Below are 24011 nucleotides of genomic sequence, written 5' to 3'. Positions count from 1 at the left end.
CAGCCAGGGCAACTAAGGAGTGGCTCCGTAAGAAGCATTTCAAGGTCCTGGAGTGATCTAGCCAGTCTCCAGACCTGAACCCAATAGAAAATCTTTGGAGGGAGCTGAAAGTCCGTATTGCCCAGCGACAGCCCCGAAAGCGACAGCCCCAGCGATTGCCCTGAGACAGCCCCCTGTTCTGAAAGGCCCCAGAGTCTGAAACACCACTTAGCAAGCAGCCCCATGAAGACCAAGGAGCGCTCCAAACAGATCAGGGACAAATTTGTGGATCAGGGTTGGGTTTTAAAAATATATCTGAAACTTGGAGATTGGAGTATCTGTCCATAGGACCACTGTAAGCCATACACTCCACAGAGCTGGGCTTTATGGATGAGTGGCCAGAAAAATAGCCATTGCTTAAAGAAAAAAATAAGCAAACACGTTTGGTGTTCGCCAAAAGGCATGTGGGAGACTCCCCAAACATATGGAAGAAGGTACTCTGGTCAGATGAGACTAAAATTGAGCTTTAGGCCATCAAGGGAAACGCTATGTCTGGCGCAAACTCAACACCTCTCATCACCCCCGAGAACACAATCCCCACGGTGAAGCACGGTGGAGGCAGCATCATCATGTGGGGATGTTTTTCATCTGCAGGGACTGGGAAACTGGTCAGAATTGAAGGAATGATGGATGGCGCTAAATACAGGGAAATTCTTGAGGGAAACCTGTTTCAGTCTTCAAGAGATTTGAGACTGGGACAGAGGTTCACCTTCCAGCAGGACAATGACACTAAGCATACTGCTAAAACAACACTTGAGTGGCTTAAGGGGAAACATTTAAATGTCTTGGAATGGCCTAGTCAAAGCCCACACCTCAATCCAATTGAGAATATGTGGTATGACTTAAAGATTGCTGTACACCAGTGGAACAAATCCAACTTGAAGGAGCTGGAGCAAAAATCCCAGTGGCTAGATTTGCCAAGCTTATAGAGACATACCCCAAGAGACTTGCAGCTGTAATTGCTGCAAAAGGTGGCTCTACAAAGTATTTACTTTGGGGAGGTGAATAGTTATGCACGCTCAAGTTTTCTGTTTTTTTGTCTTATTTCTTGTTTGTTTCACAATAAAAAATATTTTGCATCTTCAAAGTGGTAGGCATGTTGTGTAAATGAGATGATACAAACCCCAAAAAAATCCATTTTAATTCCAGGTTGTAAGGCAACAAAATAGGAAAAATGCCAAGGGGGGTGAATACTTTCGCAAGCCACTGTACCTGGTAAAATAAGGGTAAAATGAAATAAATAAATAGAAACGAGGTCGTCATTCAAAAATAATGTTAAAAACTGTTATTGCACACAGAGTGAGTCCGTGCTCCTTATTATGTGACATGATAAGCATATTTTCTCTAGTGAAATTATTTAGGCTTGCCATAACAAAGGTGTTGAATTCTTAGACTTAAGACATTTCAGCTTTTTTTATTTTTATTTTTTTTAACATTCTGAAAAACATAATTTCACTTTGACATTATGGGGTGTTGTGTGTATGCCAATCACACACAATCTAAATGTAATCCATTTTAAATTCAGGCTGTAGCACAACAAAATGTGGAAAAAGTCAAAGGGTGTGAATACTTTCTGAAGGTACTGTGTACGTCATATCAATTAATTTGGCTGATAGAACAGATCAGAATGTTTAGCTTAAAATGTAGATAAACTATTATTTCTTCACATTCTAAGTGCAGCAATGTGCACGTGGCAGTAAGCAATTTGCGGGAACACACTAAAATGCGCACCGCACATGCGACCGGTTTCATGGACAGAGATTTAAATATCCGTTGGAAATTTACAAAGACAGAGATCTAAAGATGCAACAACTATCATGGGTTGCTAATATGACTAGGATAATGCCTTTGGCTGCTAGACAATGAAATAAAGTTTATTTTAAAACCATAGAACAGTCAGTAGCGCGCATATGAGGAAGTGTTTATAAAATATTTCCCTCAACATTTCTATGGAAAGATTTAGGCTTGGCATGCTTCATAAGTAAAACATCCAGGTTTCAAACAATTAAGGAAAAGGAAAATATAGATACTGATAGGCCTAACCATCTTCTGGTAGATGGAAAGGCTTTCCGAAAAGCCTCAATTTAACCTCAATTTAATGTAACTAGCTACAAAGTAGCCTTCCTGGCAGAATGATATCATGATTATTTGCATCAATCCAGTGGCAAAAAAAATGTCATGTGCACTACAGAAACACTGGTAACAAAACAACAGTGCTAGGTGACTGCACATTTGATTTAAAGGGTAACTACACAAACAAAATATACATTTCTTAGATTTTTTCCAGACCTCAAAGTGGTCTCCTGATGTGGTTTAGGCATTGTTGTAGACATAGAACATCCAAACCTGTGAATTTCTGACTCAGTTGACAACCTCATTTATCTTTTTAAATTGTAGGCCTACTTGCACAGTACAGCTTGGGTCGGCCTGACTGTGAAAGACGAATATGGGATTTATCCTTTTACTGTTGGTCATTCAGAGTACATGTAACTTTTTCTCATAGAATTTCACACAGAAGGCATCATTCCTTTGCATGGCGGGCCGTTTGGAATTTTGTTGCCAACATTTGAGTATACCCACTTCTCCATGCACCACTACTGTATTATCAATGTTGCTGCTTTGTCTATTTGTTGTACCTGGTCAAACACCTGTTGGGAAAATAGTGTATTTTGGTGCTGTGATGACTAAAAGTGTGCCATTGGGTTTTACTCTACTGCATGGTGTGTGTTCAAACCTCTTTCAGTTCTTTCAGGTGTGTGACTTTGTTTCCCTCCAATGATCCCTTTCTTCATAGACAAATGTCTAATGCGTTTGTGCCATGTGTGCTTGTTTTTCTAGTCAAGTAAAAAAAAAAAAAAATGTTATTAGTGGGTAAATACACAGATCCCACAATACATTTAGTACATTCAGTATGTGTGTGTGTGTGTGTGTATGTTTGTGTTTCTTTGGTTTTACTATCCTTGTGTGGCGCAGAAGTCCTCACAAGGATAGTAAAACAAGGACATTTTGGACAAGTGGGAACATTTTGCCGGTCCCCAGAAAAAAACAAATGCTATTTTCGGCTTAGGGGTTAGGTTTAGGGTTAGTGATAGAATAGGGTTATGGTTAGAATTAGGGTTAGGGGTTATGCTTAGGGTTACTGTAGCTTGTGGCCAGAGCCACAATGAAACACCTACAATTGTAGTGCGGGGGTATAGAATCATGCGATTTCTTAGAATTTCCTCAAAGCCATCCCCTTTTCTCAGTACTGTGTTCTCAGCATTATGTTGTCTTTGTCAGCAGGATTTTACCACTCCAACATGTTTTGACTTGTTCTGTCTTTAAAAAGTTTTTCCTCAGTGACATGGCTGCAGACTTGAGTAAGGTCATGTCACCATGGTAACACTCTTCTCTCCGATGGCTTTACTTTTTGTAGAGCAAAGACCCCCTGGTGACAGTGACTCTGGACGACTTCAGCACCATCTTTGCCATAACCCCGACCGGGATCAACCGCTACCTCAGACTGCTCAAACCCGTGGACAGAGAGAAGCAGATGACCTACACCTTCATGGTAGGCCTCGTTCCAACCTCATCCACACATATTACCAAGTAACCTTTGGAACCGTTTGGAGATGGAGTTAGCTCTTTTGAATCTCGCAGTCAGAGGTCCCAGTGTACACCCGTGATGGTGGTTATAATGGTCTGTGTGTGTGTGTGTGTGCGCGTGTCTGTTTGTACATGGACTTGTTGAGGTGATAATGCACTGTACTAATGATATGGAGATATTACATTTGAAGGGTTTCATCAGTAGTATGTTTATTATGTCTCTGTTGAGAGGCTTTGATCGTTGCCATATTGTCATTCGAAAGATCCGGACTTCTCAATTCTTGAGCATCAAGCAATTGTGTTATATCATCATGAGCAGGCAAGGATAAGATAATAAGTGGTCCATTTAAATTTAAATCACACCTTTAATGTTCTTTATTATTGCTTCAAGGGTTCTATTTTGTTTGTTTGTCCTTTGTTCTTGGTTGTTCTCGCTTACTCTGTATGTATGTGTACGTGTCTATGTATGTGTGTGTGTGCATTTGTGTGTGTGTTTGTGTCTGTTTGTGTGTTCATGAGTGTGAGGGTGTGCCTTTCTAAGTGTCAAAAATTAGATGTAGTTTTGCGTCCCTCCTGAGGAAACGTCAGTATCTGTACCTGAATGAAGCAGGGGGACCGCTACACCACATTAATGTGTTTCACTCCATGTGTTTTACTTCAACGTCCTCCCCAAGAATCAACGGCCCTCAGAGGAATCTTCCTCCTGTGTAGCCCTTTCTTGCTGTCAAAGACCAAAAGCGCCCCCTTATGCGTCATGGGTGGAATAATGTTAATATTTTTCAAAATTTCATAATTAATAAAGGTTATTTCAAAAAAGCCAATGAAAATCTGGTGTTTCTATGTCAAACAGCTTTGTTATTTTTCAGTCTTCTGTGATGTATATAAAGTGTAATATTAGGATTCAAACTCAAAATGTCAACTCTATATCTGATATGGTACAGGTGTCTTCTTTTTTTGAGCACATAACCATGTGTGTGAGGTGTATACTTTTGTTTCAAAGTAGATTTGTTTAAGACTACCAATAATTACACTGTGTGGCCCTGATTTAGCCCACTGCAGTAAAGAGAGATGCCACCGACGATTCAGCACTTAACCTCCCACTTATTTTGGCAGTTACCTGTACATCTGATGTCATTATCAGACGTGGGTTTAAATAGTATTGTTTTGTTTGAAGTACTTAAGTTGCACTTCATTGAGTTTAACTGGTGCTATCAGAGTAAATATTTTTTGTACTGCTCTCTCTGTCATCTTGTGTATAGATGATGGCATCAGATGGGATACAGGAGAGCACGTGGGTGACCGTCAACATCCTGGTGATTGACGCCAATGACAACACGCCCACCTTCGGTGAAGTCTCCGACACTGTCGAGGTGTTCACTGACATGCAGCCAGGAGAAACAGTACTGCAGGTAATTAGCACATCTGTCTATCTTCCTGCCCCCCTTTCTCTCTGTCTTTCGCTCCTCTTTCTCTCTTTCTGTCTCTCCCTCGCCCTTATTTATCTCTCACTTTCTCTCTCTGTCTTTTTGTGTCTCTCCCTCTCCCTTCCCTCTCTCTCTTCCTCTCTGTGTATCTCTCACTATCTCTCCCCCCTCTCTCTCTCTCTCTCTCTCGCGCACAGTTTCTGCAAACAGTCCGAGCCCCAGAACGATCCACTCTTTCTTGGATCAGAGCTGATGACTCAAGAACAATCTTGTTTCTTACAACAGTGGTCAGGACTAAAATATTATTAGCTCAATATTGACATGACTCGACGTAATACACTGCCATGGGTCAACAGTTAGGACTCCAAATCAATCTCCTATCCTATAACAACAATGGTCACTGTAAATTCCTGACTGAAATATCTCCAAGGAGATTCTGGTTTGTCGTCATCTCTACAAAATGTCTGAATGGATTGCCAAGTTTATTTACTTTGACTCAGATTCTAGTTTGATTGGTTTGAAGGTTTGGGGTTGGGTTTGGTGTTTGTTTATGTGTGTGTGTGCGCACATGCGTGTGTGTGCATGCGCTTGTGTTTAGAGTCAAATTGTTTACAGCAGGAAGTCCCCTCGTTGACATATCTGGTTTTATGGAGTTCGTTCAGCAGCAGTGTGCGTTTGTCTCTCATTTGGTAGGCAGAGCATGATTTCCCATCTACAGTCTCGTAGCACAAAGTCACAAAAAAAATGTCAGACACATAAAAGGTCAAGTTTAATCTGTTTAAAATCAGCCGCCCAGCCCAGCTGAAATGAGGCCAGCGGTCATGTGGCGGCCGGTAAGACCGCTTAACCTGTTTTTATAAGCCATTTATATGATTCTCCGGGCCTCTAAGGATGAAGGTTTATTCGATGCTGATATTTCGTATCTTAGACATGACAGCTCTATATGAAAAAAGGGTTCAGTAGGCTAGCCTAGCATGTATTAACATAGAAAAGCCTTGAAAATATGGAGCTAACGTTAAAATAAAGCCTGGCTAAGGGTGCTGTGAGTTGTAAACGGTGGAGTGTCCAAATTAATTAGCTGGAAGGGAAGGGTGGCTGTTTAATTTTAGAGATAAGACAGCATGGTTCTAAGATCAATGTCTTTGGTGTGTACAGATTTAACATAGAGTGGATTCGGAAAGTATTCAGACCCATTCACTTTTTCAACATTTTGTTACGTTACAGCCTAATTCTAAAATGGATAAACAAAAATAAACATCTCATCAATCTACACACAGTAATGACTAAGCGACAGCAGGTTTTTAGAATTTTTGCACATTTACAAAAAACAAACAATCAAAAAAAAACGTATTTACATACAGTTGAAGTCAGAAGTTTACATACACTTAGGTTGGAGTCATTAAAACTTGTTTTTCAACAACTCCACAAATTTCTTTGTTAACAAACTATAGTTTTGGCAAGTCGGTTAGGACATCTACTTTGTGCATAACACAAGTAATTTTTCCACAATTGTTTACAGACATTTTATTTCACTTTTAATTCACTGTATCACAATTCCAGTGGGTCAGAAGTTTACATACAGTAAGTTGACTGTGCCTTTAAACAGTTTGTGAAATTCCAGAAAAGGATGTCATAATGCTAATTGGCATCATTTGAGTCAATTGGAGGTGTACCTGTGGATGTATTTCAAGGCCTACCTTCAAACTCAGTGCCTCTTTGTTTGACATCATCGGAAAATCAAAAGAAATCAGCCAAGACCTCAGAAAAAACATTGTAGACCTCCACAAGTCTGGTTCATCATTGGGAGCAATTTCCAAAATGCCTGAAGGTACCATGTTCATCTGTACAAACAATAGTACACAAGTATAAACACCATGGGACCACACAGCCGTCATACCACTCAGGAAGGAGATGCATTCTGTCTCCTAGAGATGAACATACTTTGGTGCGAAAAGTGCAAATCAATCCCAGAACAACAGCAAAGGACCTTGTGAAGATGCTAGAGGAAACAGGTACAAAAGTATCTACAGTGAGGGAAAAAAGTATTTGATCCCCTGCTGATTCTGTACGTTTGCCCACTGACAAATAAATACGTATTTCCCTCATTAAAATGCAAATCAATTTGTAACATTTTTGACATGCGTTTTTCTGGATTTTTGTTGTTATTCTGTCTCTCACTCTTCAAATAAACCTACCATTAAAATTATAGACTGATCATTTCATTGTCAGTGGGCAAACAATCAAAATCAGCAAGGGATCAAATACTTGTTTCCCTCACTGTATATCCACAGTAAAACGAGTCCTATATCGACATAACCTGAAAGGCCTCTCAGCAAGGAAGAAGCCACTGCTCCAAAACCGCCATAAAAAAGCCAGACTATGGTTTGCAACTGCACATGGGGACAAAGATCATACTTTTTGGAGAAATGTCCTCTGGTCTGATGAAACAAAAACAGAACTGTTTGGCCATAATGACCATCATTTTGTTTGGAGGAAAAATGGGGTGGCTGCAAGCCGAAGAACACCATCCCAACCGTGAAGCACGGCGGTGGCAGCATCATGCTGTGGGGGTGCTTTGCTGCAGGATGGACTGGTGCACTTCACAAAATAGATGGCATCATGAGGAAGGAAAATTATGTGGATATATTGAAGCAACATCTCAAGACATCAGTCAGGAAGTTGAAGCTTGGTTACAAATGGGTCATCCAAATGGACAATGACCCCAAGCATATTTCCAAAGTTGTGGCAAAATGGCTTAAGGACAACAAAGTCAAGGTAATGGAGTGGCCATCACAAAGCCCTGACCTCAATGCTATAGAAAATGTGTGGGCAGAACTGAAAAAGCGTGTGTGAGCAAGGAGGCCTACAAACCTGACTCAGCAACATCAGCTCTGTCAGGAGGAATGGGCCAAAATTCACCCAACTTATTGTGGGAAGCTTGTGGAAGGCTACCCGAAACGTTTGACCCAAGTTAAACAATTTAAAGGCAATGCTACCAAATACTAATTGAGTGTATGTAAACTTCTGACCCACTGGGAATGTGATGAAATAAATAAATCATTCTCTCTACTATTATTCTGACATTTCACATTCTTAAAATAAAGTGGTGATCCTAACTGACCTAAAACAGGGAATTTTTACTAGGATTAAATGTCAGGAATTGTGAAAAACTGAGTTTAAATGTATTTGGCTAAGGTATATGTAAACTTCCGACTTCAACTGTAAGTACTTAGACCCTTTGCTATGAGACTCGAAATTAAGCTCAGGTGCATCCTGTTTCCATTGATCATCCTTGAGATGTTTCTACAACTTGATTGGAGTCCTCCTGTGGTAAATTCAATTAATTTGACATGATTTGATAAGGCACACACCTGTTTATATAAGGTCCCAGAGTTGACAGTGCATGTCAGAGCTAAAACCAATCCGTGAGGTTGAAGGAATTGTCCGTAGAGCTCCGAGACAGGATTGTGTGGAGGTACAGATCTGGAAGGGTACCAAAAAATACAGATCTGAAAGGGTACCAAAAAATTGCTGCAGCATTGAAGGATTCCAAGAACACAGTGGCCTCCATCTTTCTTAAATGGGAGAAGTTTGGAACCACCAAGACTCTTCCTAGAGCTGGCTGCCCTGCCAAACTGAGCAATCGGGAGAAAATCCTGTCTCGGAGCTATACGGTAACTTCCTTCGACCTCATGGCTTGTTTTTTGCTCTGACATGCACTGTGTCAACTGTGGGACCTTATGTAGACTGGTGTGTCTTTCCAAATCATGTCCAATCAATTTAATTTACCACAGGTGGACTCCAATCAAGTTGTAGAAACATCTCAAGGATGATTAATGGAAATAGGATGTACCAGAGCTCAATTTCGTGTCTCCAAGCAAAGGGTCTGAGTACTTATGTAAATAAGGTACTCATGTTTTTTATTTTAAATATATTTGCAAAAATGTCTAAAAACCTAAAAATCATAGATTCATAAAGGTCACTCATTTTGCATCAATATTTTAGGAGGGAGGATAAGTTGTTTACTGTAGCAGTTGCAAAAGGTCAGTAGTTCTGTAAACATTATACACAGCTTACAAGAGCACCGTCTGGTAAATGTCACTCAAATCATATGCCTGCCCTTTACACAAAACACGGGTCATGTGTTTAAAAGGTATAAACATTTTACTGAAATAGATTTCAGTGTTTCCTCCACCATTACAAAGACAGGTGGGAACCTCCCACAAATCACTATTGCCCCCCTGCCTACAAACATTTTCAACTTAGTTCAGTAAATTGGAGGTTAATTGAGTGGCGCAGCTGTCTAAGGCACTGCATTGCAGTGCTAGAGGCGTTACTACAGACCCGGGTTCGATCCCAGGCTGTATCACAACTGTCCGTGATCTGGAGTCCCATAGGGCGGCGCACAATTGGCCCAGCGTTGTGAGGGTTTGGACAGGTTAGGCCATCATTGTAAATAAGAATTTGTTCTTAAATGACTTGCCTAGTCAAATAAAAAAAATTACGGCTTTGAAAGTTGATTTTAGGGCCCTCCACACCCTGCCTAGATGCGCTGAAACACTGAATTCTTCCTCTCTCAAAGACTCTCTCTCTCTCTCTCTCTCAGCTAACAGCATTGGATGCTGATGAGGGATTAAACGGTCTGGTGACCTATGAGATCCTTGCCGGAGCACAAGGTGATTTCATCATTAATAACCGCACTGGACAAATCACCATCGCGCCTGGGATAGCCCTTAGCGTGGGCCATTATGACCTCACAGTGAAGGCCGCCGACAACGCACCAGAGATCCAGAGAAGGTACAGTAATTTAATCCATTCATCTTTTCTTCTATTTGTTCTTTTAGCCTTTCATTTGCTCAATCACACCTTTCATTTATTAATGTGTTTATTAAAAGGACTGTATCCCTTGGGTATATCCTCATTAATATCCATGCATGAGTTAGGTGATGTTTGAGGTAAAATCTTGTTTTCCAAGTAAGGATTCAGACCTAAGTTTCTGACTCAGTTTTTCATTTTTCATACTTGTTCAGTTAAAGTTGCAATATGTAACATTTTGTGGGATCCAACCAAATGCACATAGAAATCTGAGTTATAGATCTGTCATTCTCATTGAAAGCAAGTCTAAGATGCGGTAGATATGTTCTATGTGCACTATTTCTATGCTTCAAACTCCTGAAAATACAATATTTTTGGTTATTTAAAATATATTTCACAGTGGTTTAGATTGTACAATGATTCTCTACACTATGCATTGCTTGTTTTGTCACAGAAACAGAAATTAGGCGAACTATTAGAATTTTAGAAACCAGGAAATGGCTGAGTGATTTCTGCATATTGCACCTTTAATCATGTACTCAAGTATTCCGTAATTCAGTCTGGCTTTCATACATTTATTTAGCCATCTCATTCAGTCATTGTTCCATTTGATTGTTTATTCATACTGTACAGTTACTTGTAGGTCTATTAAATTCAAATTATTATTATTATTATTATTTATTTTTTGTGATAATGGCGCCGGAGGGGATGGTTGCTGTTTTATGGGCTCCTAACCAATTGTGCTATTTTGTGTGTTTTTTCGCTTTGTCTGTAACTTATTTTGTACATAATGTTGCTGCTACCATCTCTTATGACTGAAATGCGCTTCAGGATATCAGAACAGCGATTACTCACCTCGAACTGGATGAAGAATTTTTCTTTAATGAGTCTGACGCGAAGGATATACTGTTTCCCCCAGGACCAGGCCCAAATCCCCGTCATTCGCATGAAGAAAAGATGGAGATACAGGGGGCACAGGTCCGGGTGACTTGTGAGAATTTGCCAGCGAGTGGGTAAACCGCCTCTACCATCTGTTCTATTGGCCAACGTGCAATCACAGGAGAATAAACTGCATGAGCTCCGTTCGAGACTATCCTACGAACGGGACATAAAAAACTGTAATATCTTATGTTTCACGAGTCGTGGCTGAACGACGACACAGATAATATACAGTTGACTGGGTTTTCCGTGCATCGGCAGGACAGAACAGCTACGTACGGTAAGACGAGGGGTGGTGGTGTATGTCTATTTGTCAATAACAGCTGGTGCGCGATGTCTAATATTAAGAAAGTCTCGAGGTATTGCTCGCCTGAGGTAGAGTACCTCATGATAAGCTGTAGACCACACTATCTACCAAGATATTTTTCATCTATATTTTTCGTAGCCGTCTATTTACCACCACAAACCGATGCTGGCACTAAGACCACACTCAATGAACTGTAGAAGGCCATAAGCAAACAAGAACATGCTCATCCAGAAGCGGCGCTCCTAGTGGCCGGGGACTTTAATGCAGGCAAACTTAAATCCATTTCACCTCATTTCTACCAGCATGTCAAGTGCAACCAGAGGAAAAAAACTCTAGACCACCTTTACTCCACACACAGAGACACATACAAAGTTCTCCCTCGCCCTCCATTTGGAAAATCTGACAATAATTCTTCCTGATTCCTGCTTACAAGCAAAAACTAAAGCAGGAAGTACCAGTGACTCGCTCAATATGGAAGTGGTCAGATGACGTGGATGCTACGCTACAGGACTGTTTTGCTAGCACAGACTGGAATATGTTCCTGGATTCATCCAATGGCATTGAGGATTATACCACCTCAGTCTCTGGCTTCATCAATAAGTGCATCGACGACATCGTCCCCACAGTGAACGTACATACAATACATATCCCAACCAGAAGCCATGGATTAAAGACAATAGCTGCACCGAGCTAAAGGGTACAGCTGCCACTTTCAAGGAGCGGGACACTAATCCGGACGCTTATAAGAAATCCCGCTATGCCCTCAGATGGACCATCAAACAGGCAAAGAGTCAATACAGGACTAAGATTGAATCCTACCACAACGGCTGTTTACCCACGACTGCATGGCCAAGCTCAACTCCAACACCATCATTAAGTTTGCTGACAACACAACAGTGGTAGGCCTGATCACCGACAACAATGAGACAGGCTATAGGGAGGAGGTCAGAGACCTGGTAGTGTGGTGCCAGGACAACAACCTCTCCCTCAACGTGAGCAAGACAAAGGAGCTGATCGTGGACTACAGGAAAAGGAGGGCCGAACAGGCCCCATTCACATCTATGGGGCTGTAGTGGAGCAGGTCGAGAGTTTCAAGTTCGTTGGTGTGAAAAAAATACAAATGTGATAAATTGGTGGATATAGCGTTTGCAACGAAACTCTTCACATGCAGGCTGCCAATTGACTTATCCACCTATCTTCTTCAAACCTCTTTAAGCATGATGTCCTTGTGGGAAGCCAGGAAACTCATGACAACCTCCAACACCCTGACGAACCACCACTGTACTATTACTGGATGTGAATGCAACTGTGCAAAGAATGTTGTTGTATTGTTTGTATATCGTTTGTATATTGTATATTGTAAATATTACCTTTCCTTCCCCTCTCACATTGTCCTCCAACCCTACAGGAGTTCTATCACCACGGTGTACATCGAGGTGCTGCCCCCCAACAACCAGAGCCCCCCACGCTTCCCCCTTTTCACCTACGACCTAGAGGTCAGCGAGGCCATGAGGATAGGAGCCATTCTGCTCAACCTACAGGTGAGAGACACACAACAGGGGTCAAAGGTCACACAACCAGATCGATGGAGGTCAGGAGAGGGCAGTTTGATTACTCAAGAAAAGGTCATGGAAGTGTTTGGGTGTTGAGTTTAGCAAACAACAATTACTAAACCAGCCAGTATGGATGATCAGATTTGATATAATAGATTTTAAGCATTGATGTGTTCAAATCAGATGTCAGGCAGTGTAAGTAAACTATTGATAGATTTTTATTGTTTGTTCTTGTTGTTTTTCATAGGCCACAGACAGAGAGAATGACCCAATCACGTACCAGATTTTGAGTGGGGATATTCAGCAAGTCTTCAACCTCTCTAAAACGTAAGATGGATGGATGGATGGATGATAATGAGAAATATGAAAATGGTTAGTACGAGTACTGAAAATGTGCACATTTTTTAAAGAAACTATTCACAAAATGAGGCCGAATTATCCTAACAAGAGTCTTTTGTCTAGAAGGAACATTTTAATGGCCTGTACAATTAATTTAACTTCTTACGTTTGGACATGGGCAATATTCAGGACATTCACATCGCTCCTCGAGGCTGACAGTGTTCTGTAGATACCTTTTTGGATTTGACTTGAATTATGACTTTTGAATAGCTGCTTTACGTAAAATGGATGCAGATCAGCTTTAAAACTTTACAGTGAAACTTGTGGTTACAAAAATATGTTAAGACAACATCTGAGTGAATAAAGAGTGATGGCAGGATTAAATATATTGAGAACAGAACAAAACCACCCAGGTGAACTGTATATATACCATCCATGTTTAGAAAACATAGCTTTATGAGCTAATGGAAGTCCTCTACATCATCCTCCCCTATGGCCTGGAAAGCACAGACCGCCCTCTGCCCTCAGCCCCACTGAGTTGTTACATGGCCCACTGCATGACAAAGAAAAGAAGGAGGGGATGAGGAGGTGGAGAAGGGGGATAGGCTTCAAACAACCAGAAAGATTATGAAAATCGTCATCAGCCACCCTCTGCCAATACAACCTGTCAGAGCAAGGGATGGGAGAGGAGGCAGAGGGGGTAGAGTGAGAGAGGGATGGAGGGGGGAGGAGAGGAGAAACACCATGAAATGTTTACTCGGTGAGTGCTGTTTACTGTCCCTTAAATAAACAAGAAAATACGGAGGGAGGCATCCTGTGCGATGGCACCGCGGCAAGGAGATGTGGGGAGACTGTAAACAAGGCACAATGTCAGCCATATTTTTCTCGAATTGATTAAAGCTTCCTTGCTGCTCTACCAGCTGTGCCAGGAGGGCTTTTTAGGCATTGTTTCCACCTCTTTAGTTTTTGTTTGTTTAATCTTATTCTGTCTCAATGCTGGAACGGTTGTTTGTATGGAGGCACTGTGGTGGCAGCAATAAGAAAAGATGATGACACTATCTCCACAACTCTGAGACATCTGTTGTTGGTACAGTAATCTCTCCTCGAGCAGATATGATTGACATATTCCTAAAACAAGCACATATCCTAATGTGTCTTTTGAAGAGCTAGAATCGTTGTACATAACATTAGCAGCCCTAAGCAGCTTTAATGTAAAAGTACCCTACTGTATTCCCCTAACCAGGTGCTGAGAGCGTGTGATGAATCAAAGGATAATTAACTGGTAATGTATGCTTGATGAATGTGCGAGATATGGCGTCAGTTCAGTTCACTGCTATCGCTCTCTGTCTCTCTGTCTCGCTCCACTTCACAGCGCTGCCTGTAAACAGTAAACTGCAACAGATCTCTGTAAATTAAGGATTCTGCCTCATTATGAAAGAAACGAGTCACCAAGGACTCTTATAATTTTAAAGAGGATTTATCTTTTGTGTTCCTTTCTGTAAAGCCAAAACAGGTTAGGTGTTGGTCAGTGGCGGCTCCTGAAAAAATTCTCAGGAGGGGCAATTTTTCTGATGATTTAGGTGACCTATACACATTTTAAAAAAGATATGTCCAGCAACAACATGAAGACAGGGGCAGCATATAAGTCAATACCAGAAGCATTTATTGACTGATCTGGGGAGATGGATTCCAGTTTCTGTGACAGATTATAAATAATCTCTGATGCCTTTGTTATATTAGCTTTTGGTTGAATGTACTGTCGTAGTAAATATATAATGTTATAGCTTGGTCTGACTAAAATCTTGTGCATGACCCATTTTGTGTTGGGCGTTTGTTTTCAATCAATGCTGTTCCTATCCTATAACAATGGACAAAAGAGTCCTATCTTGTCAGCCTTGTCAGCAGGTGGCCAAGGACAACACCCACGCCATAGGTCTCTCAGTTCTTCCAACTCACGAGTTCTTGCTCTGAGGACACACACACACACACACACACACACACACATCATCACTGATAACACACACACACACACATCATCATCACTGTTAAACACACACACACACACACACAAAAATCCCCTCTCTTTAGGCTGAACATTTGAAGACAGAGAACCCGACTCAGAGCCAATGCAACAGTGGAGGGGACCTCGCCCAACTCATCAGGACCAATCAGAAGATCAGAACTACTAGATTCAACCTACATCATTTATTGTATAAAATGTCTGCACACAATGTTTTCGGGGCTCTCTTCTCCCTAAGAGTTTGACGAACGAGTCCGTGCACGCGATTCCAGATATCTTTACCTCTGAATAAACTGCCTTTATTATACCATATCCACCCTGTCCAAAGTCTCTACTTGGTCTCAGTTCTCCAGTAAACTTGTGATTATCAACAGTACACAATGGTAACAAACAATTGGGGGAACTCACGGGGCAGATAGTAAGGTCGCAATGACACAGAAAGCAGTTCAATGTCGGGGTACAGAGTCGCTCTCTTACCAGGATCGCGGTCCGCTCTGACCAGGGTGAAGCCGGCCGGCTCCACTTCTCTGTCCGGGACTCTGTCATCCAGCCAAGTCTCCCAGCTGTATTGGGATTCCGCTGCCAGCAGCGTTTTCATTATTTAGTCCGTTCGTAGCGGGTATGTACACGATCAACAAGATCAGTCCAAAACCAACCACTGGAAATCCATGGTTGGCAGAATGTTTGTAAACTAAGTCTACAAATTAAAAACATAAAATAACGCCACACTGCAGGTCGCAACAGAGACGCTGCTAGCCGCTATTGTCTTAGTTACGTTCATGGTTACGTCACGTATGACGAAAGCGCGTAAGTGCAAGCCCACAGACACCCATAGAGAATGTATTGAAAGCTTTGAAATTTGAAAAAAAATAGATTTTACATGACAGGCTATGAGAGACTTCTGGGCGATTTTCAACTTGACTGAAATCGCCCCAAAAACGGGCGGGGCCATTTGAAGCACGACTTTAGCCTGATTTGACATTTAGTGGCTGGCAGATCAGACGTGAACACTGATAACTACTGTTGCCGTGATATAATTGATTAGAAAAAAAATCCCTTCCTTTTCCCGTTTGGCAGTGCGTCGCCCATATCGCCCTATTGAACAGGCCGTCCCTGGTGTTGGTCTTGAACGCTATTGTATTCTGTACCTTTGGTATTCCCTTGATAAGTCATATCTAGGTATTACAGGGACTTGTGTGTGTTTCTCAGTATAGAGTCTAGACTGTAAAGAGACGGTTTTCAATTTATAACCCACACCCATGCCTTTACTCATGTTCACTGCCCCTCGCTGATGTGAAAGTATTAGATAATTCCCTGCAATATGATGGAAAGTTTAGCTCACTAGAGGGACTTGTGGACTTATACTAAAATGCAGCTTATCCAGTCATTGCAGAATCACTGGGTAGGGAACCAACGAGGACAGTGACAGGAAAGTGAGTTATCAGATTAGAATCCCCAGATTCTGTCTAAATGGAGATTAAGTCCTTGATGGATGTAGTACAGTATGGATTTTGCTGTGTACTAATGCTGCTGTGTGGTGTGTTGTTGTCTCTCCCTCTACAGGATAGGCCTGCTGCTTCTGGGAAAGCCCCTGGACAGGGAGACCACTGACCAGTACCGTCTCATTGTCACTGCCTCTGATGGCAACCCAGGAGGGGTGAGACATTTTTTTCAGAGTGGGAATTGATTGATGGATGGATGGATGGTTTGATTGATTGACATCAATGCACAATCTCTGTGCAGGCCTGACTTTGTATGATTTATACAAAGGTCACAGTCAGGACACAGGGGCCGATTGCACCAGTTGGTCGTAAAATGCGCTCTAAGCAGGACCAAAACATTTGACCTGTTGCGCCACCTGGGCATAAGCCCTTCTATGAGCTATGCCTGGGCATAAATTCTACACTTATTAGAGAGCAGGCGTACACTCTTAGAAAACAAGGTGCTACCTTAAAGGGTTCTTCGGCTGTCCCCATAGGATAAACTTTTGAAGAACCCTTTTTGGTTCCATGTAAAACCCTTTATTTATTTTAAACTAGGCAAGTCCGTTAAGAACAAATTCTTATTTACAATGACGGCCTACCCTGGCCAAACCCAGACGATGCTGGGACAATTGTGCGCCACCCTATGGGACTCCCAATCATTGCCGGATTGTGATACAGCCTGGAATCAAACCAGGGTCTGTAGTGAAGCCTCTAGCACTGAGATGCAGTGCCTTAGACTGCTGCGCCACTCGAGAACCCTTTAGACAGAGGGTTCTACATTGGACCCAAACAAGTTCTACCTGGATCCAAAAATAGTTATCCTATGGGGACAGCTGAATAACCCTTTTGATACCCATAGAAAAAAATAGCAATCTATATTTTCAAAAGCATGTGAGTCTCGGGTTCATATTTCACAACCTCTGCAGGCTTTATAAATTGCATATGTGCGAGTCAATAGCAAATAATAGACTAGGCCTACACTTGATGTTGTGTTTCTGATCAATGATAGATGAGTCAGCAAATACTGTAGATGAGCTATCACTTCCACTTATTTGCCCAGCCAGAGATCAATTAACCAAATATACAGACAGAGATTCAGTTAAACAAAACCACATTGATTGACTACGCTATCAGACAAGTCATCAGCTTTTGGTTGGGAGTGGGCTATGCCTACTACGCGAGTGAACATACAAAAATATCCACTTGTTATCATAACATGCTATCAAAATGTTCTGATCAGTGCTAGATGAGCAAACTAGACTAAATATGGTGATGAGCACACCTAAACTTAGCTAACTTTTTCCCAGTAATTGTAACCAAATGTCTAAATGGAGATCCAGTGAATACCAACATCTGAGATTGATTATCAAAACGAGTCTCCATGCTTGTCTCAAAGCAGAAAACAAAGATACAGGTGTCGTTCCTAACTCAGTTGCTGGAGAAGAAAGAAACCACTCAGGGATTTTTTACCATGAGGCCAATGGTGATTTCAAAACGGTTACAGAGTTTAATGGCTGTGATAGGACAAAACTGAGGATGGATCAACAACATTGTAGTTATTCTACAATACTAACATAAATGACATAGTGAAAAGAAGGAAGCCTGTATAGAATACAAATATTCCAGAACATGCGTCCTAATTGCAATAAGGCACTAAAGTAATATTACAAAAAATATTTTTTAAGGGGTAGATCAGCTTTAATATTGCCGATAGATTGTAGCTTCCATCAATGTAATTGTCTGTATCATTTCCAATTCCCCATATATATTTTTTGTAAATATATATATATCTATTTTTTGCAAATATATATATATTTTGTAAATATATATACCTACAAATACATACATAACCACATATACATAAATATACATACACATACATACAGTGAGGGGAAAAAAGTATTTGATCCCCTGCTGATTTTGTACGTTTGCCCACTGACAAAGAAATTATCAGACTATAATTTTAATGGTAGGTTTATTTGAACAGTGAGATACAGAATAACAACAACAAAAAATCCAGAAAAACGCATGTCAAAAATGCTTGGTGAGAAGGTGACAACAGTTGCTGCGATTATTCGCGAATGGAAGAAACACAAAAGAACGGTCAATCTTCCTCTGCCTGGGGCTCAGTGCAAGATCTCACCTCGTGGAGTTGCAATGATCATGAGAACAGTGAGGAATCAGTCCAGAACTACACGGGAGGATCTTGTCAATGATCTCAAGGCAGTTAGGACCATACTCACCGAGAAAACAATTGATAACACACTATGCCGTGAAGGACTAAAATCCTGCAGCACCTGCAAGGTCCCCCTGCTCAAGAAAGCACATATACAGGCCCGTCTGAAGTTTGCCAATGAACATCTGAATGATTCAGAGGAGAACTGGGTGAAAGTGTTGTGGTCAGATGAGACCAAAATTGAGCTATTTGGCATCAACTCAACTCGCCGTGTTTGGAGGAGGAGGAATGCTGCCTATGACCCCAAGAACACCATCCCCACCGTCAAACATGGAGGTGGAAACATTATGCTTTGGGGGTGTTTTTCTGCTAAGGGGACAGGACTTCACCGCATCAAAGGGACGATGGACGGGGCCATGGGTGAGAACCTCCTTCCCTCAGCCAGGGCATTGAAAATGGGTCGTGGATGGGTATTCCAGCATGACAATGACCCAAAACACACGGCCAAGGCAACAAAAGAGTGGCTCAAGAAGAAGTACATTAAGGTCCTGGAGTGGCCTAGCCAGTCTCCAGACCTTAATCCCATAGAAAATATGTGGAGGGAGCTGAAGGGTCGAGTTGCCAAATGTCAGCCTCGAAACCTTAATGACTTGGAGAAGATCTGCAAAGAGGAGTGGAAAAAAATCCCTCCTGAGATGTGTGCAAACCTGGTGGCCAACTACAAGAAACGTCTGACCTCTGTGATTGCCAACAAGGGTTTTGCCAGCAAGTACGAAGTAATGTTTTGCAGAGGGGTCAAATAATTATTTCCCTCATTAAAATGCAAATCAATTTATAACATTTTTTACATGCGTTTTTCTGGATTTTTTTGTTGTTATTCTGTCTCTCACTGTTCAAATAAACCTACCATTAAAATTATAGACTGATCATCACCCCTCCACTTGCCTCTTCCATTTGTGTGGTAATGATGCAATTAGTTGGTTGTCATTTTGGGTAAAGCAGACATTTCCATATATTTTAGTTAGCTGCATGTGTGACATAACTCCACTAGTCCTATTTATGATATCATTTACAAAGATTACACAATTATTTTTTTATGTTATCGAAAAATATTGTTTTTTCATCAATTTGTTTATTTGAGTTTAACCACAATATTTGTTGTATTATTTGTTCTGTCTTTTCTGGTGGATTACACTGAAATTGCAACCAACTTTTTATGGCTTGTTTTAAAAATAGTTTATTTTGGAGATTATTTCATTTTCAGATAACCGAAAGTGAGAGGTTGTAATCTGAATAAAGGGAAAAAGGCCATTCTTGAACATGGGGTGAGACATTCTTACTAAGTTGCTGGAGAACCAGTTCCGATTTAAGTGTAACTTTTTATTTGTGGGAAAATGACTCTGATTAACTTATATCCCTGTTTACCTATTTGCTTATGGTCTTGCCTACACCTTGCAAACTGTTTTTAAATTATATGAGCAAAAAATATTAAATTGTATTTGGAATGGCAAGCCAGACAATATTAAAAGGGCCTATTTATATAATGAATATTAATTCGGAGGGCAGACATGATTAAATATTAAAGCATTACACTACCGGTCAAAAGTTTGAGAACACCTACTCATTCAAGGGTTTTTCTTCATGTTTACTATTTTCTAAATTGTAGAATAATAGTGAAGACATCAAAACTATTAAATAACACATATGGAATAATGTAGTAACCAAAAAAGTGTTAAACAAATCAAAATATATTTTAAATTTGAGATTCTTCAAATAGCCACCCTTTGCCTTGATGATAGCTTTGCACACTCTTGGCATTCTCTCAACCAGCTTCACATGGAATGATTTTCCAACAGTCTTTAAGGAGTTCCCACATATGCTGAGCACTTTTTGGCTGCTTTTTCTTCACTCTGCGGTCCGACTCATCCCAAACCATCTCAATTTGGTTGAGGTCGGGGGATTGTGGAAGCCAAGTCCCGTGTAGCTCAGTTGGTACAGCATGGCATTTGCAACGCCAGGGTTGTGGGTTCGATTCTGATGCATCACTCTCCTTCTTGGTAAAATAGCCCTTACACAGCCTGGAGGTGTGTTGGGTCATTGTCCCATTGAAAAACAAATGATAGTCCCACTAAGCCCAAACCAGATGGGATGGGGTATTGCTGCAGAATGCTGTGGTAGGCATGCTTGTTAAGTGTGCCTTGAAATCACAGACAGTGTCACCAGCAATGCACCATAACACCTCCTCCTCCATGCTTTACTGTGGGAAATACACATGCAGAGATCATCCGTTCACCCACACCGCGTCTCACAAAGACATTGCGGTTGGAACCAAAAATCTCAAATTTGGACTCCAGACCAAGGACAAATTTCCACCAGTCTAATGTTCATTGCTTGTGTTTCTTGGCCCAAGCAAGTCTCTTCTTATTATTTGTGTCCTTTAGTAGTGGTTTCTTTGCAGCAATTCGACCATGAAGGCCTCATTCACACAGTCTCCTCTGCACAGTTGATGTTGAGATGTGTCTGTTACTTGAACTTTATTTAGGCTGCAATTTCTGAGGTTGATAACTAATGAACTTATCCTCTGCAGCAGAGGTAACTCTGGGTCTTCCTTTCCTGTGGCGGTCCTCATGAGAGCCAGTTTCATCATAGCGCTTGATGGTTTTTGCAACTGCACTTGAAGAAACTTTCAATGTTCTTGAAACTTTCCATATTGACTGACCTTCATGTCTTAAATTAATGATGGACTGTCGTTTCTCTTTGCTTATTTGAGCTGTTCTTGCCATAATATGGACTTGGTCTTTTACCAAATAGGGCTATCTTCTGTATACGCCACTACTTTGTCACAACACAACTGATTGGCTCAATGGCATTAAGAAATAAAGAAATTCCACAAATTAACTTTTAACAACATACACCTGTTAATTGAATGCATTCCAGGTCACTACCTCGTGAATCTGGTTGAGAGAATGCCAAGAGTGTGCAAAGCTATCATCAAGGCAAAGGGTGGCGATTTGCTTCTGTAGCTCAATTGGTAGAGCATGGCGCTTGTAATGCCAGGGTAGTGGGTTCGATCCCCGGGACCACCCATATGTAAAAATGTATGCACACATGACTGTAAGTCGCTTTGGATAAAAGTGTCTGCTAAATGGCATATTATTATTATTTGAAGAATGTCAAATATAAAATATATTTATATTTGTTTAACACTTTTTTGGTTACTGCATGATTCCGTATGTGTTATTTCATAGTTGTGATGTCTTCACTATAATAATACAATGTAGAAAATAGTACAAATAAAGAAAAACCCTTGAATGAGTAGGTGTACTAAAACTTTTGACCGGTAGTGTAATGCTTTAATATTTAATCATGTCTGCCCTCCGAATTAATATTCATTATATAAATAGGCCCTTTTAATATTGTCTGGCTTGCCATTCCAAATAAAATTTAATATTTTTTGCTCATATAATTTAAAAACAGTTTGCAAGGTGTAGGCAAGACCATAAGCAAATAGGTAAACAGGGATATAAGTTAATCAGAGTCATTTTCCCACAAATAGACATGTATTTTCCTTTCCATGGTTGCAAGATCTTATCTATATTTGCTAATAATATAATAATAATATGCCATTTAGCAGACGCTTTTATCCAAAGCGACTTACAGTCATGCGTGCATACAATTTTTGTTTTGTGTATGGGTGATCCCGGGGATCGAACCCACTACCTTGGCATTATAAGCGCCGTGCTCTACCAGCTGAGCTACAGAGGACCACTGCTAACTTTCTATTAAAATGTATCGGAGTGAAATCATTTATTTATTCATGGATATGTATGCAGAGTATGTCCACATCCCCTTCAGACCTTTTTATTGGTAAACTCCACAGTAATGTAAAAGTTGTATTTTTTTGGTGATCCAATATGTAATATAGTACACTTAGCATAATTTGGTTTTAATCCAGAGAGGTTAGAAAAAGTATCTAGATCCTCTATGAGGCTGCGGAGGGATCCAAAATATGGATTAAAAGAAAACATGAATAATCAGCGTACAATGACACCTTTGTTTTTAAGCCCTGGATTTCTAACCCCTTAATATTATTGTTGGATCTGATTTCAACAGCTAACATTGATGGCAATAATAAATAAGCCGATAGTGGACAACCTTGTTTTAGTCCTCTTGACAGTTTAACACTTTCTGAGAAGTAGCCATTATTTACTATTTTACAGCTAGGGTTTCTATACATAACTTTAACCCATTTTATAAGAGATTCTCCAAAATTGAAATATTCCAGGCATTTATATATAAACGCCAGTCGTACTTTATCAAAGGCCTTTTCAAAGTTAGCTATGAATAGCAGGCCTGGTTTCCCAGATTTTTCATAGTGTTCTATTGTTTCCAGTACTTCTCTTATATTATCTCCAATGTACCATCCATGTAAAAAACCTGTCTGATTAGGATGAATAATATCTGACAATATCTTTTTAATTCTATGTGTAAGAGGCCTCCATTCTTTTTAATGGACTGGATCTTTATATTTACCACTATGATCATGTTTCAGTAATAATGACATCAGACCTTCTTGTTGAGTGTCTGATAATCTACCATTTATATAGGAGTGGTTAAAACATGCTAATAATGGTCCTCTGAGTATATCAAAAAAGGTTTGGTATACCTCCACTGGTATGCCATCCAGCCCTGGAGTTTTCCAGGACTTAAAGGCTTTAAATACATCATTAAGTTCCTCCTCTGTCATTTGGCCTTCACATGAGTCTTTCTGTACAGCTGTTAATTTTACATTATTAATAGAAAAACAATCCATACAATTAGCTTCGGTTAGTGGAGATGGAGGAGACTGAAATGAAAACATATGCTTAAAGTACTTTGTTTCCTCCTTCAAAATATAATTTGGTGAATCATGGGTGACTCAACTTGTCATTTGCAACAAGTTTCAGTAAATTATTTTTGGTAGCATTTCTATGTTGAAGATTAAAAAATAACTTGGTGCATTTTTCCCCATATTCCATCCAGTTCGCTTCATTTTTATAATATATTACACTTGACCTGTCCTGAATAAGTTCCTCCGTTTCTTTTTGTTTATCCTCTAACTTATTCTGAGCCTCTATGGGACAGTTTTTATTGCTATCCATCTGTACTGTTAGTCCTTCCATTTACTTTGTTAATATGGACTCTTTTGACATAAATTGCTTTTGTTTTCGAGATGAGTACTGAATTGCATATTTAAAAGTGTCCCATACAATAAGGGGATCTGCTGTAGCTATGCTATGTTGGGAAAAAGTCAGTTATAAATTATTCTGTCCTAGTTAAAAACAATTATC

General features: G+C 40.4%; 1 protein-coding gene across 1 annotated transcript in view; it reads left to right on the top strand.

The window, feature by feature from the left end:
- LOC311129322 (protocadherin-15-like) overlaps positions 1-24011 on the top strand; it is a gene marked incomplete at both ends in the record, with an annotated part of 432090 nt that overhangs the window by 186207 nt on the left and 221872 nt on the right. Inside the window, 6 exons of the mRNA XM_084161599.1 lie at positions 3455-3589; positions 4884-5033; positions 9655-9845; positions 12518-12650; positions 12910-12989; positions 16585-16678. Of these exons, the coding sequence (XP_084017725.1) occupies positions 3455-3589; positions 4884-5033; positions 9655-9845; positions 12518-12650; positions 12910-12989; positions 16585-16678 (783 nt within the window). The remainder of the gene's footprint in view (positions 1-3454; positions 3590-4883; positions 5034-9654; positions 9846-12517; positions 12651-12909; positions 12990-16584; positions 16679-24011) is intronic.

The sequence above is a fragment of the Coregonus lavaretus genome (genome assembly GCF_964263955.1).
Source record: "Coregonus lavaretus genome assembly, chromosome: 1".
NCBI classification, from domain to species: Eukaryota; Metazoa; Chordata; class Actinopteri; order Salmoniformes; family Salmonidae; genus Coregonus; species Coregonus lavaretus.
Note: the sequence above shows the minus strand (reverse complement) of the source record. Positions and strands in the feature narration are given on the sequence as shown.